Source organism: Melanostigma gelatinosum (assembly GCF_949748355.1).
Source record: "Melanostigma gelatinosum genome assembly, chromosome: 10".
Classification (NCBI taxonomy): domain Eukaryota; kingdom Metazoa; phylum Chordata; class Actinopteri; order Perciformes; family Zoarcidae; genus Melanostigma; species Melanostigma gelatinosum.
The window spans coordinates 14,970,456-14,985,800 of NC_136643.1; the positions used below are offsets into that span (position 1 = coordinate 14,970,456).

General features: G+C 42.2%; 1 protein-coding gene across 1 annotated transcript in view; it reads right to left on the minus strand.

Moving 5' to 3' along the window:
* Positions 1-404: 404 nt before the first annotated feature.
* The window catches only part of LOC306783483 (ATP-binding cassette sub-family C member 4-like), a gene marked incomplete at its 5' end in the record, with an annotated part of 33,793 nt that continues 18,852 nt past the window's right edge, over positions 405-15,345 (minus strand). Inside the window, 11 exons of the mRNA XM_079277143.1 lie at positions 405-1,334; positions 2,668-2,802; positions 4,087-4,192; positions 4,907-5,079; positions 5,539-5,628; positions 8,409-8,564; positions 10,896-11,087; positions 12,203-12,303; positions 12,407-12,517; positions 12,668-12,787; positions 13,797-13,947. Coding sequence (XP_079133269.1) covers positions 1,257-1,334; positions 2,668-2,802; positions 4,087-4,192; positions 4,907-5,079; positions 5,539-5,628; positions 8,409-8,564; positions 10,896-11,087; positions 12,203-12,303; positions 12,407-12,517; positions 12,668-12,787; positions 13,797-13,947 — 1,413 coding nt within the window. The 3' untranslated portion in view covers positions 405-1,256. The remainder of the gene's footprint in view (positions 1,335-2,667; positions 2,803-4,086; positions 4,193-4,906; positions 5,080-5,538; positions 5,629-8,408; positions 8,565-10,895; positions 11,088-12,202; positions 12,304-12,406; positions 12,518-12,667; positions 12,788-13,796; positions 13,948-15,345) is intronic.

Sequence of the window (15,345 nt, forward strand, 5' to 3'; positions counted from 1 at the left end):
TCTCTGAATGTGTAATCACCGGCTTTGCTCTTTTCTGTATGGAGGCGAATCAAATAGCTGTTAATTGAGCCGGGGATGACAAAATTACAATTTAATTGGAGACTTAATCGTCATATTGCACTAACACGCTAAAATAATCGAGTAAAGGGCTACAACACTTTACCACCATGGAACAGAATTTAAGAATCACTTGACTCCAACGAGATAATGACGAGGTTGTTCTCCTTAACCACTTGCCAATTTGTAGCATCTTGGTCAAGACCAGTTGTAACCACTGACCTGAAGCAAACACACCATTCAGACATCTGAATATAGTACGAGCAACAGCAGGAGGAAATGGTTCGTGAGTCAATGTAATATGAGACACTGGACAATGTTTGAACACAAAATGAAGACGGCACTGAAACATTCACACAACACTGTTTTATTATGTGGGATTAGAATATTACGTCCTGTCAATTATCACTAAACAACTACAGAATGCAACTCCCTGAAATATTACTTTCAACAAACCCACACACAGAGATATAGAAAACAAACAATGTAAAATGCATAGCTTTAAACAGAAGCAACAGCAGCCCATTTAGCAAAAGAATAAAGAGAGAAAGTGGATATTACACTCCAGAATATTTTTCAAAGGCAATAAACTTCTGTCGCACGTTATCATTGCCGGTACATGACATGTTGCATTTGAAACTTTACTGTTCATCCCTGACAAGAGCTGAGGTAGACATTAAACCGCTATCATCAAAGTGCTGGAAGACTACTAAAGTTTTAATTCAAAAACAAGGCTGTCTCCTCTCAGGTTCTCTTTGTCTTTTCAAGCATGTTCCAAAGAATGAAAAGACTTCAGTCCTACCAAACAATGTTTGCCTGAAGAATAATTTAAGCCACCAATAATTTATTGCACCAATATAAACACGTCCAATACCTGCACTCTTTTGAGCACCAGTGCAGGATTGAAGCTACCCAAGAGGCCGGAACACACATACATCAACATAGCAGGGTGTAATCAATAAACAGCCATGCAGTAATATGCTGTCAATAAAGGTGCACCCTGCCTCAGACACTTGCCTCGTTTCTGTTCCACACCAAAGGACTACGCCAATCTAATGCAGCACATGCTATCCTCTGCCTGCTGGGAGACGAAAGACATTTTTTAATACACTGGAAGGAATGTCAAAATGTCTGGTGTATCTGGTAAAAGATTTGGTCAGTGGTGGCGAGCGCGAGGGCCACCGCGACTCTCCAAGCTGTCAAAGCGACGTCTCAAAGATGACACAGATGTCCTTGGCACGGCACACGTCTGTCACCCGCTTTTTGTTCATGTAAACCTGGAAGTGCATCAGGGAAGCAGTGTCACAGAACAGAAGCACACAGTCCAATCTAAACTACAATCTGTTAAGGCGTGATTCATGACAGATCCAGTCGGAGCCAGGTATAGGGATTTGTCACCCACTGAAGCGTGCAAAAGTGGCTTATTTAGCGCTGTGAAAAATGAAAAATGATTTGTTTCATTTGAGTTGATTTTTACTTGTTTGTTTGCTTAAAGGGCCCACAAAATGCTTGATTTCTAAGCACAGACCGACGACTTCAATGACAGAAAGTTTGAAGAAAAGAGACAAACGGGTGAAAACAGGTTGGCCTCAGCATGAGATACACCGTAGACTCTGGGATTCTCTTTCAACATGGACAAAGGAGCCAGAGGTTGATATCAGACTACTGAATGCATTTAAACCCTGACTGACAACTATAGAAACTTGACACACAACATGTGGACCATCTCAGTATTTAATAAGTGGTGCTAGACAGCTATGGATGCTGCAGGAATCTGATCTAAGGAGAGCACCCCACAATGAAGAAAGGAAAAACGTAAGGGCTTGAACAATGTCACTACCAATCCGCCAGTGTGCAGGGTAAGACGAAACCAAATAATACCACACTGTGCTGAGTCTTTGAAATCAGTATTTTACTCATTTCACTCCTCTGGCTGAGAAGATACAGTTCCGCTGATAAATTTGTGCGAGGGACAGAGAGAAAATGAAATGATGCCTACTTTTTTCTTATTTCACAAAGACCTGTTTGAAGTTGCAATATGGTATCTGTAGTCCCAGACAGATGCACATAAAATGGAATTGAACAATGAATAGCTGGCTCTTATCTGTTCACTGTCTGAAGGGGAAATACATCACGAATGAATTTCACAGGGAAAAAATATGGACATTCTCTATTACAGTAATCCCCATAGAAAGTTTATCCCAAATCGCGATGAAGTTAAACCCAATATTTCCAAATAGATATCGTGCAAAGAAAGCTGCTTTTCTAGAATCATCTCTAAAATGATCTCAAATTTACATTATGAGAAAAAAAACATTATACGGAGAGTTTCTCTGATAAAATCAGAGGATGTGAATCTACAAAGGGGACAATTTCTCTCTCAAAATGAATGCTATGGTGTTGCAATGCTCCAAGTAGGCACTTTAAATTAAAATGGTAATCAAGTGTCTTTGCATTGTCAGGGTAATGCATATCTTCTCTTGCTTAACTGTATCATTTTGGAGGTGAGCAATGGAGTCTGGAGTTAGAGGGAGAGTCTGGGATTAGTGTGCCCTGGCTGGACTTTATTTAGTGACAGCCCCGTCCTGGGACAAAGGTGTGTGCGGTTACCTGTTTGGCTGTGTGCAGCAGTGAGGCGGCCTCGGCTCTGCCTGTCTGTTGGACCATCTGGTAAAAGAGCCCTTCCTGGTTCTGCAGCAGCACATATGGCTCGTCATACTCCTGGATCCTGCCGGCATCCAGAACCTGCAATCACACGTACAATGCTGGGTGTGAGTGTGTGTGTCACTGCCTGTATACTTTACTTCGGGGAAAACTGACATTTCAGCTGTTTCACTGCTGAGTGTTGCATACACTGGTTCTCTGCACACTGGAACCATCCATTTGATGTGACTCATGCAACGACAAACACCGGTGCCTGTTTGTGCTCGACAGGCCCCACGGACAATAAGCGTAGCCTGTTAGCAGTGTGAAAGTCTAGCGCGCTGACTCCGACAGACTGAAGATCAGTGATTTATCCATGTATTTATCATGGCACTTCAGCGGCTCAGGGCTGGTCCTCAGTCAAATCCAACAATCACACCTTTCAGGCACTCCAGAAAATGACCATCATTTCTGTGTCATCACATGCCGTACAAACCACACAAAGAATAGTGCCAATTCAAGCAATTTGAAAAAGACTACAATTATATTATCTACAAATTTTAACAAGCTCGATCCCCCTTGGAGCAATGACGAGCAGTGTGTTGTCGCTAAAGCCCAGTTTCAGGGAGTGTTTTAAGGGAGACTTCTGCAGCAGCTGTTACAGTCGACAAGATACTCGGAGATGGAGTTTGGATCGTGGAAAGCATTCTGCGTCTAAATATGGCACAGCTTAAGATTTGGACGAGGCAATTCAGGTGGGCCACAGTTTAGTTCTCCTGGAAGGTGCTACAATCTGGGGGCATTTAACACGAGTGTAGGTGTGAAACAGACCCCGCTGTGCGATATTTGGCTTTTCTCAGCAACCCCTTCAGTGGCCGAGCAGCCACCAGGTCGTGCCCTGTCCTCCACAGACGCTCAACAAATGCTGCCACAAATGGCACTAATTGGCACCTCTGCAGGCAGCAGCAGGAAAGGGCCAAAGATCAAGTGGCCCTGAGCAAAGGCTCAATGAGGGAAAGCTGTGAGCGAGAAATCAGCCCAGCTGTTGCAATGTACAGGAAGTGAATTGCATCTCTAAAGACAGTGCAGTATAGGCTCCTTGGAAAGAAAGGAAGAGGAGTTTGTTAGCGCTGGATCTCAGGTGAGTTTGACGTACGGCAGTGGAGTGCATGTTTTTGTGATTTAATTCCCGTTCTACAACATATTCTGGACACAATGGGAGCTTAATTTATCATAGTTGATAAGATAGAACAAGTTTGTGAAGGGATTTCACAAATTATTCGGGCTGAAAGCTCTGTTAACTAACTGATTACAGAAAGATAGTGATCTCATCTAAAATACTGACTGAAGTGCCGGACAACGGAAAGCTACTGCATTCCTACTTACCAGTATTCTGTCACAGTCAATGATAGTATTGAGCCTGTGAGCAATGGTGAGGACTGTACACTCTTGAAACTTGTCCCGGATAGTCTGCTGGATGAGGCCGTCAGTTCTAAAGGAGCAGGGAACACAACACCTCAGCACGAAAAGCCCGCTTCCTATAGACCCTTGGGCAGGGAGTTTTACTTCACACTGAACAATGGCACATCAGCAGTGAGGTATGTGCAGCAGTAGGTAAAAACAACAAAGGATAGCAGAGCTCCTTACGTTAACAGAAATTGTTTATTTTGACGTTTATTGTAAAATGAAACGTTGTTTTTTTGTATATTGTGATTTTATTCCAAACCAATTACATGTCATATTTTGTTTTATCAGTCATACGAATAGTGTAATTGTTTACTTTTGGTGTTTGTTTTTGATTATTTATTGTTTGATTTGTTTACTGCAGGAAGGCTCTGATCAATCCACCCGTGTGTCGTAGGCTAATGATAAGCCAACTGCTCCAACGCTCCAATCACAAAATCTTAGCGATATAATCCTTTTACATCCTCCGTTTCCCATCAAACAGTGTGCATTATAGTTGATGAGTGTTACATTTGCGCATCTCTTCATGTGCTATTGATTTATTCACAGAATTGTTTGAACATTTTAGGAATAAGCTCGGTTTGTATAACAGCAGTGGTGCTACAGTTTTACTAAACCCAGTTATAAAAACATCTGGAGTAGCACTCGTTTACAGTGTAGCTCAGTGCAAAGGAGTGCATGTTTCCTTCCTCCCTGACATTGATGTTAAAGGTTTTACTTGTAGACTCAAGTGTCACCTGACCTTGGGTCCACATTGGCTGTGGCCTCATCAATGACGAGGATGCGATTCTTCCGGAGGATGGCCCTGGCCAGACACACCAGTTGCCTTTGGCCCACGCTGATGTTAGAGCCAGACTCAGTCAGCACCGTCTCCAGCTTATTGGGCAGGTCCTCCACTACGGCCTTCATCTGCACCTGCAGAGAGAGAGAGCAGAGCCCCAACCCTTCATTACCCCTTCATAAAGGCTTCCTGTGGGGATGTCTTTAAAGAGCTATCCAAACACACCCATTAACCGCCTGGCACAATGCAGGGCCAGGTCCACTGATGACCTTGGCCAGTGCTCTCTTGTGGCTAGCCTCTAGCTTTAATCCAGGCCACCAAACCCATTCAGAGGCAGGACCAGGAGCTGAAGCCCTTCACTGTGGGGGGAGCCTTCATCCTAGTTGGCCTGACTGCCCAAACACATCTCCCCCAGCATTTTCAATGGTTCCCAGTTACAAGCCGCACATTGAGCTGGGCCCCATGGCCCTAATGGGATTTCCCCCCATGACTTGTGGCGAGCAGGGAGGCTGAATGGCAGCATTGTACAGCGGGACAGAGGGATCCCCCCCTGGGCCGGCGAGGGGGAATCATTCAGAGCCACGCTGGAGTACCTCTTGGAGTGCATTCCACAGGTCCTCATCTGTGTGCAGCCTGAAAGGGTCCAGATTCTTCCTCATGGTGCCCGTGAAGAGAACTGGGTCCTGTGGATAGATGGATATAGAAAGAGAAGGCCGTGGCCAGTTAAGATAATGACAAGGGGGAAGATGTCTGAAAGGGTTAAGACAAGCTTTATAGAGCGCCGCTCGGCAATGTTTGAGGGGAAGATGTTCACAAAGGACTTGCTACACTCAGGAGTTCTATTCAATGATCCCTAAATATGCTTCAATAAGTTGATCTTTTTACTTGGAAAACTAGCACTTGTGCACTGGCATTGGTGGACAATAGCTGTGCGACATTGTCTGAATATATAATATGGCAGAAAAAGTGCCATCCAGTCACTGTTACCATACAAAGACTTTCATACAGTAGCTGTATTAGAAACGATAATCTCACATTGTCTGCCAAAAGTAACAGCTTTACTGCACAAGCATTTGTCACAAGGAGTTATCACATCAGTTTACTATCCTCATAAAAGGACAGGCTCAGATCTTAGACAGCTACGACGTCCAAGATATGTGTTTATGTTGAGCCGCACACACCTGTATCACTTTTCATCGACACAGTCATCTTTAAGAGAGGAAGTAAAGCTCTCTATTACAGAGCCGATGAACGAGCCCACGAGTGCACAGGCATTGTTCCAACTTGCCACTCTGTTTGTGGTAAACCTGATAAGCAAGAGCAAGCCGGCATCTCCTTGTGTCAGGTCAGATATTTATTCATAAATGCTGATCCAGTGCTGAAGTGATTTACTGAACCCCTCCTAGGACTCTCCCAGGTCGTCATACGGAGAACGTCCTGCCTCTCATGGTACAGAGCTGCTGTAGATAAGCGTTTCATATGGCTTCTTTTTCCCCCGCCAGTGAACAAATACGGCTGCGCTTTGAACCATAACACCGAATTTATAGAGGTGCCGCGTAGCAGCAAACAAATGCCTATAAGAAAAACTGAAAGACTTCAACTGTATCCTCAACAGTAACGGCAATGTGATAACTTCAGTTTACTCAACATATTAATCTGACCTCAAATCAAGAGGAATTGTTTATCTTGTAAATTTGAGATTAGACCAGTAGCGAGATAAAAGTACACAAAGGCTGAGTGTCCTGAATTAAGGTTACAGTACTTCTAGTGCGAATGTGACTCACTAACACACTTTCATCTCTGCTCATTTACAGGTGCTAAATTAAGCATAAATTAGGTATGTAGGCACACAGATGTATGCAGCACACACCTCTCAAATACAAAATCAAGTCTCAACAAACGTGTAGGTCAGAAAACTCAGGACTAACTGCTCAATTTTCATCCAGAAAAAGTAAAGCTGGCGGGACTTTCATGCTTGCTACCTGTGCCTGTGCAAATGTTACACCTCTTTACTTCCAATGAGCTTTTCCCTCTGTCACCAAAATACCGCCTTGTCATAAAGCCAACTGAAGTCCCAATTCAAGCTAGTTTTGTGACACACGTTAATTGAGGATTCAATGTTCGGTCGGAAAAACTGCTTTCAAGCACAGCTTTCCATAGAACGATTATGTGCTCCACCAATTCTAAGCTCTATGTTTGCCACAAAAAAATCATTTTTTTTCAAAGTCATTCCTGAGAATTCAATAGAAACTGAAATAGATCCTTTTTTTAAACGCAATATGCTAATAAATGCTTATCATAATCAAATCTGTGGGTGGCAAATAATGAAACTCCTCACTGGCAATGTATAGTATATATCACACGAGAAGAAGAACACACCTCGCAATTTATATCAAGATTCTTTTTCCATTTTAAAGGCTGACTGAAAATCATTTCATCTCTGACGTCTCAGAAGAGAACAAAAAGGCTTTCAGATGGATTTGTGTAAATCCAAGAGACTTGGTCTGTACAAGTTTGTAAAACCAAGAGCATGATATAGAGAAACTCTACTGGTAAGAATTCATATCATGAAAATGCAATACAGTCAGTATGTGATGCAGATGGGCATGCAGTTAAAGTTCTGACTGGTAACCTGCCACTTTGTGCAAGTCTCTCCCAGGAGAGACAGAAAGAGTCAACAAAATCACATCAAACACACATCACATCCATCTCAAACTACTTTGGACGAGGAAGTAAAACTTTATCTGAGGTAGCAGCAATGCCAGAAACCTATCAAACCCACTGAAAAGCATTAATGAAACTGTTTTTGGGCATCTTGGCTGCACCCTCGAAATGTTTCAGACTTGGGCTAAGTGACGGTGTACAAGGGGACTCTGACTGTGAGGATGGGGGAGACTTCTTCTAAGCAGCTTTCCCATGTTTGGGGGGTAGAGGGCTAATCCTCTGTCAGGGATGGGGAACTGCTCTCTTCACAGTACAGGCCGTGGGAGTCTTCTCCCCTCCCTCCACTCTGCTGACACTCACCCGCAGGCTGGCATTTTCTTAATGCCGTATCAGTTTCAAGAAGCGGAAATAAAGTTAAACTGTCTCAAGGCATCCGTTTGTCTCACTTTCAGAAATCCCCTGAGAGACGACTGTAAATGTCCTCACTTGTTTTAGCTTTTTAAAAGCCAGGCGTATGTATATAAAAAAAGGGCCAAATCATGAACACCAGTGTTCATCTGACATTTCAGACGATTCTCAATCATGAGGAATCAAAAGAAGTAGAGAAGAAGTCAAAGTAAAGGTCCAGCAGTTTGAGGACAAAGACATTAAACACAACATAACATTGTGCTGAAAGTTGGACTTCTGTAGGTTTTAATATATTATTATGTCTAATATTTTATTATGGTCTATCCATTAGTATACAGCTTTATATGTCAAGACAGAAGAGTTGAGAATGAGGGCAATTTTAAAAGCGCACCTGTGGGATGATGGACATTTTCTGGCGGAGGGTGTGCAGACCAATCTCAGAAGTCAGAAAACCATCAATCGTTATTCTTCCCTCCGGTTCTGCCAGCCGGAACAAGGCAGAGATCAGCGAGCTTTTACCAGCACCAGTGCGTCCAACGATGCCAACCTAACAGTGGAGAAATCAGAGATATTCTTATATCTGTAAAATATTCCACAAATCCACAGAAAAAGAGGGTTATTAATCATACTTACGCTTTTTTTGTTTCAAGTCACAGAGGAACATCTCATATGGCTAAGTACAATAGAGCCACTTGTAGTTAGGGTTGGGTATCGTTTGGGTTTTTTCCGATACCGGTGCTAAAACGATACTTTTAAAATGATACCGGTGCCTAAACGGTGCCTGAACCGATACTTTTTTCTTCAAATTGAACAATATATTAACTGTTTAAAGTATACTATAAATATAAATAAATACAAAACACTTGGCTTCAAACTAAAGCTTCAAACTTTTTAACTATGAACAATATATTAACTGTTAACAGTTTACAGTATACTTAAATAAATACAAAACACACACAAACTCTGTACACACACTACAGCTTCAAACTTCAGCAATTATTTTGCAGCAATATGAGCATATTTTCCTTCTCTGGCAAAATGCGTTCCGTTTCGGTCCGGTAGATACCGGACGTATAGGAACCGGTTCCATATTGGCGCCGAGTTTCGGTACCCAACCCTACTTGTAGTGTGTGGATGTTAAAAGATATCAATGGAAAACATAATATTATACAACAAGCAGGTATAACAAATCACTTTTTTGACAGTAGTCATATGACTTTGGCATATAGTGTCGAAAATGCCCGACATTTAAAACAAGAATGATTGAAGCCTCTGTTGAACATGTATTCGTCACATTGCAAAACTAAAAATATTCTTGTATCTTGTTTGTATCATTTTAAAGCTTATTCACATGGCATCAGGTGAACCCATGTTTATGATTCAAGGCAGCTATTTTAAGGTGTTCTATGTTCTATAAAAGTGCTCATTTCATAGTTACAACAGTGTCGTGCATTTCATATGCCAACGTCCGTAGGTTGGGAACTTTTAGTTACTCCCTATAACTCCAGGTCTATGATAACTGGTGAAACCATTAAACAAGGCTCTATAGGTTTCATAGGCTTAATTAACCACTCATCTTTTTGTATCTGTGTATATCGTGTACTGTGCAAGCCAACCAATCAGGACGTTAGACAAACACTGTGTTCAGTGAGTGTAGCCCTGCATGACACAAATGTAGCCCTCTCATTCCTTTGAATGAGGCCTGAACTTGGTTCAACTATTGCCACAGTGACATCATCCAGCAAGACGGTGTGTCGGCCCGAACCTGCAAGCACACATTCCTGGGGAATGACTTTGTACCAGGTACACAGTATCTCAACAGTTCTAAACCACAACATTGTTGTCATTGTAAAAACTTTCCAGAGTCCGTTCTGCGAGTACCGTAAGCCGCAGGAGCAGGATCTTTGTTGCATATGAGAAGACTTTGAATTCCGAGATTGTGTTTCATGTCTTAACTGTACCTGAAGCAATTTGCCCTCACCAGCATGCACCAACAAAATGAAGCATTAATAGGTGTTTTGAGAAAGTGTGAGTCACAGAAACCACAAGAGGTCCTTGAGCATGCAGCCATAACTGGCCACCCAAAATATTATGCAGTTTTCTGCAGCAGAATGCGAGATTAGCCTTGGACAGACACAGAGGAGTGCACTCACTCACAGACACACACACACACTAAACCAATTGCATGATCCTCCGAGTGTAGATAATAACAAAGGAAGGTCAACTGCGGTGTTGCAGTGAGTTGTGTGTTTTTATACGATTATGTACAGTAAGTGACTGTAGTGAGGGCCAGAGTGAATGGATCTTGTACTGTAGGTGCAGATTTCCTTGTGAAAGGGTGTCAGGGGAACTGTCAGGCTGCACAAAGCCTTTCACCTCCATGGCATGTGACAGAGATCCCTCCCAGGGGCTGTCAGAGCCAGGGCCTCTGCACTTATCAACCCATCCATTGTGAAATCAGCCGCCCTGGCCAACCATAGCCATGCAAAGTACACCCCCTGCATTAAACACAATTTCAATCATCCTCAACCATCTCCCTCTGCTTCTCTCTCTCTCCACCATCGCCCATCTCCCTCGGCCTCTCCTCTCCTCTCATAGTGAATAAACAGTTGTCACTGTCAGGTTGCTCAAAATGCAAATTGGGAACAAATGGATCCACTTGAACAGTCTTAATTACATGATATGTATTCCATGAATCACAAATGGTATAGTCCTGAACATTCAAGCAGCACAATATGGTGTCCCTTTAATAATTGATTTCAAAATAATGCCACACAAAAAGGAATCACATCACGCCTTCTACACTAGCTGCATATCAACCAAAGTCACGGGCTGTGCACACCAGTAAGCATGCACAGGTGGTAATAAAGACAAGAACCTTTTCTCTTGATGCGACGACGGCAGTCAGGTTCTTTAGGACCAAACGATCACCGGCACTGTAAGAGAAGTTGACTCTGTCAAAAGTGATGGACCCTGCCTTGGGCCAATCATTTGGCGGCTGCTTGTCCGTCTCCCAGGGTGCTTCACTCTCCAGCTCCGCATACTCAACCACTCTCTCCACTGATGTCATCTACAAAAGATAAAGCAAGGTTTTGCTCTTTTGATCACTTGAAACTCATGAAAATGTCAGTACTTCAGCTTCAGTCAACGTAACGTTATTCAAACAAACAAAAAACAGCAAATATCACTACATGTCCTCCTAGTATTTCAAATGTAACCATCTCAAAGATAATCATATTTAGCTGGTGAATTAGTGTTTTATCGGAGTATTCCAGTAATGTAGTATTGCACTTCCATAAAGTTGGGGGTCACTGACGGATTAAAAAAAACAAAAAGTGGCCACAATCAAAGAAGCAGAGGCCGACAAAAGATATCTTGTAGTCTCTGAACCGAGTCCAAAAACACTGGAGCCTACATTTCCCACAATGCAACTTAGCTGTGTCTTTCTTTAGAGCCTCCACACGGCTGCTTTGAACGTCTCTTACCCTACCGCCCACGTCTCAGTTTTCTGAAGTTTACGCTTCATCGTTCATTTTGTCCTCACTGACTTTGTTGACCTTGTGCACACTGCACACCAATCAGCAAGCAGTTTAGTGACGACACATGGCTTTCGTACCATGATACTCATAGTTTATTTGGTGTCTATTTGTAGCACAAGCATTTAGTTGTGCTTTACTTTGTCTTTCGATAAAGTTGCCTGAAATCATTGAAATGTATTTTTCTTTGAGTGCTGAGGGTGCCGCTGCTGGTTGTTACTGCTGGAGGGGAATCTTGTCATGCTGGAGCAAAATATGCACCCTTTGAAGCAGAGCTGTTGAATAAAGTAGCCAATCAGAATGTACCAAGTGCCGGCCACATCATGGGGGGGGGGGGGTTGTAGTTTAGAGATTTTGTTTATTTCTTGTTTAGACTATATTGTTTTGTTGATTGTTAAAATAGTAGACCCCTGTTTCGTTATTTTTGTAGTTCACGTGGTAGTGTTTGTTTTTGTGTTATCTCTTTGTTTCAAAAATGGTCGAATCAGCCATTATTAGTTAAGTTCTGTTTAGTTTTATACGCCCAGAACCTTTGTCACATCTTCAGTAAATTGTTTGTTTCAATAAAACGCTCTCTCGTGAAATGAGTTTGGTGATATCTGCTCAAAATCTAAACTGAAGTTAAGTGTTCAAATGTAAATGTCCTCACCATGTTCTCGATCTCTGCACTCTGTCTGACGCCCCACTGGAACATGCCTGTGAGTGTCACTGCATAAGATAAAGTCAGACCCACTGCGCCTGGTTCCAGTCCTGAAAACATGGTAAACATACAGGTGGGAGTTCATCGTCATCGTTTCACGAATAAAGTCTCACACGTCAACAATGTGTCACACGGTTTGGCCAAAGTCCATACCATCCCTGAGGTAAAGGCAGCCAAAAGCAGTGATGGTGACAAATATTGAGCAAATTCCATCAAGACGGACAGCAAACCAGCGAGAAGTAGTCAGGAATAAAAACCAGGCCTCTGTTAACAAACAAAACCACAGTTTATAGAATACATGTAATCTCTACAGCCTGAATATTGCTGTAATTGAAAAATGTAACATTAGCCTGAATGGGTTTGATAAAAAGTCATTACCCTGAACTGAAATAAAAAAAAATTTATCTTTTCAACCTGAGTGAAGATCTTGATATTCATCAAACATTTGCTGAAACCACTGCTGAACCTTGAAGGCACGGATGGTGCTCAGTCCTTGGAGAGAGGAAGAAAGGTGGGAGAATACGGGACTCCGAGCTGAAAGAAATATATGCACACACCATATTTGTCAGTTAGCATTTGAGCAAACATGAATCAATGATGCTTTGTGCTGAAACAGAGTCAAAGTCGATGGACAACGTTTCCCTGATGTCCAAAATATTCATGTGAAGTTGTCAACAAAATATTGCCCAGAAAATCTGTTTTTGTTTTGTTGTTTGTCATGTCTTTACTTCTGCAGCAAATGGGCTAAAACTACATTTTGTTATGCAACGCTGTTGAGTACTGACAATAAAATATCCTTGAATCTGTAAAATCAGCTCTCCATACATATTAAAAAAAGACATTTTTCAACACAAATGAATTCCTTATTCGATTCTAAGAGCAGTTTTGAAGAGTTTAAACCTTCATTTTCTTTTATATGTGAACATGCCTTCAGAACATATTTGCTTTTATACATCCTGCTTTTATTACTGCTTTTATGTTCACATTCTGTATTTTCAAGCTAGTCAGTCACATTGTGCTTCAGAAGGCGAAGACAAAGAAACTGTGATTTAGTGATCAATAGTGGAATATGTACTGGATCATAGGAACATTCAGTATGTCCCCGATGCCAAATCATTTTGATTTAGGGAAAGGTTTCAATTGAGTGGTCTTTTGTTGCCATTTCTTAAGCTTACAAAACCAAGGACAAAACCTAAATGTTTCCTCTGGGCTATTTCATAGAACTTTTGTTCTTTAAGATGATAGAACCTGTTGGCCAATGTGCATTTGGGCTCTCAGCCCAGAATAAAATAGATGAACTAAAGCCTGCAATGGCCTAGTCATGCCCACTTGGCATTTTCCCCATTGTATGTGATGTCATGAACTCCCGTCTCTTGAGGAAACTGCGTGTGGCCGAGCCATAGGCCAACGGCACCTTTAGCCTTTATGCTAATGACCATGGCTTTCCTCAATGGTCTATTAGCATTCCTGTGGTCTGCTTTTGTCTCTTACCACAAATGGACATGCCCACCCCACCACCACCATAAAATAAAAAATAAATTACTGGTAGACTCGAGGCGCTTGATGTCTCTCGAGGTCTGCAGGAAGTAGCATCGCAGAAACAGGAAGACAGCAAGAAGGGGAACAACGGGAATAAGGATCCAGGGGATGATGACGGCAGCTACTGCAATCACTCCGATGACTTGGAGAAATACCTGCGACAGCAAGAGAGATAGAAAGGAGCACAACGCTATCTAATACACACAGCATCTGAGTGATAAGCTCCACTGCTGCTGTGTGGGCTACCACCGGGGCAGTGAGGCCTCTTTCTTCAGGCTAAACAAGAGAAACTCTTTCAGGTGTATTTGTGTGAGACCAGCACAGACATACAGTAAGGTAACAGCAGCTTGTGGGACCGAGGTTATGTGACTCACAGTGTGAAAGGAAAACGACCACATCGCTAATTCTCACTTCGTAGCAGGTGAGAATTTACCACTTGGCCACTGCAGCTCATATCCCTGGCTCCCTCGGGCTTTCCCTTCAACACTTCTGGCCTGTAAGCCTCCCTGGCAGAGCAGCCAGCCAACAAGCATGGCCACAGTGACTGGCAGAGGGTTCTGGGAACCACACTGTGGGTATCTGATACATCACACTCAAACCACACAGCCCTCAACAACACAGTGACTCATCACCCGTGTTAATGGCTCTGTGACACATCTAGACCAGGATACCAGAGCTGCCTAAACAGGATTGAAGGCAATGACGACATCAAAGCAGCCAACCCTGCACCGTGTTTAGAAACTGACTTAACAATCTTATGAAGAATTATATTATACATATATATATATATATATATATATATATATATATATATATATATATATATATATATATATATATATATATATATATACATATATATATATATACACAAGCCGTTCAAGCACTTTTGATAATTTGATAATAAGTATGCTGACAATATTTCGATACTTTTACTCTCGGATTTTGAATGTAGGACTTTCAGTGGCGTGTGTTTACCGAGTGATTTTGGTACTTATTTTCTTAAATAAATGATGTGAATACTTCTTCCACCGCTGCACACGTGAGAGACCATTTCTTCTTGACTGAAAGGTATACTGTGTTACGTATTTCATATTCGATTGATAGATGATAAAAATGAAACCTCACACCCTGAAATTAGACACAACCTAAGAGACGGATCCTAAAACGTGGAGATTAGGATCGTGCTGTTACCTTCAGTGGTCTCAGACTAGCCCAGAGAGATGGGAATTTAATTTAGCACCTTAATTACGGATGTTATCTGCCACTTAAGCACACATTTAAGCATGATCACTTTTCGGTGTAGTTTCATGATGAAAAGCTACTCAATTCCGTTTGCAGTTCAGATAAGAGGGTATTACTAGTCTAACCATTGCTGTAGTGGAGCCCACACAATCAACCAGTGAGTGGAAGCTACTGAGCACAACTGATCCCAAGAATGTCACAGTACATAAGTTTCAATCTTCGCCTTGATGGAAGGCTACCAGACTGCAAAGTGAGATGGTGACCCACGAGCCGTTACTGCATGTTATCCAGCCTTCCCTTGAGGGGAT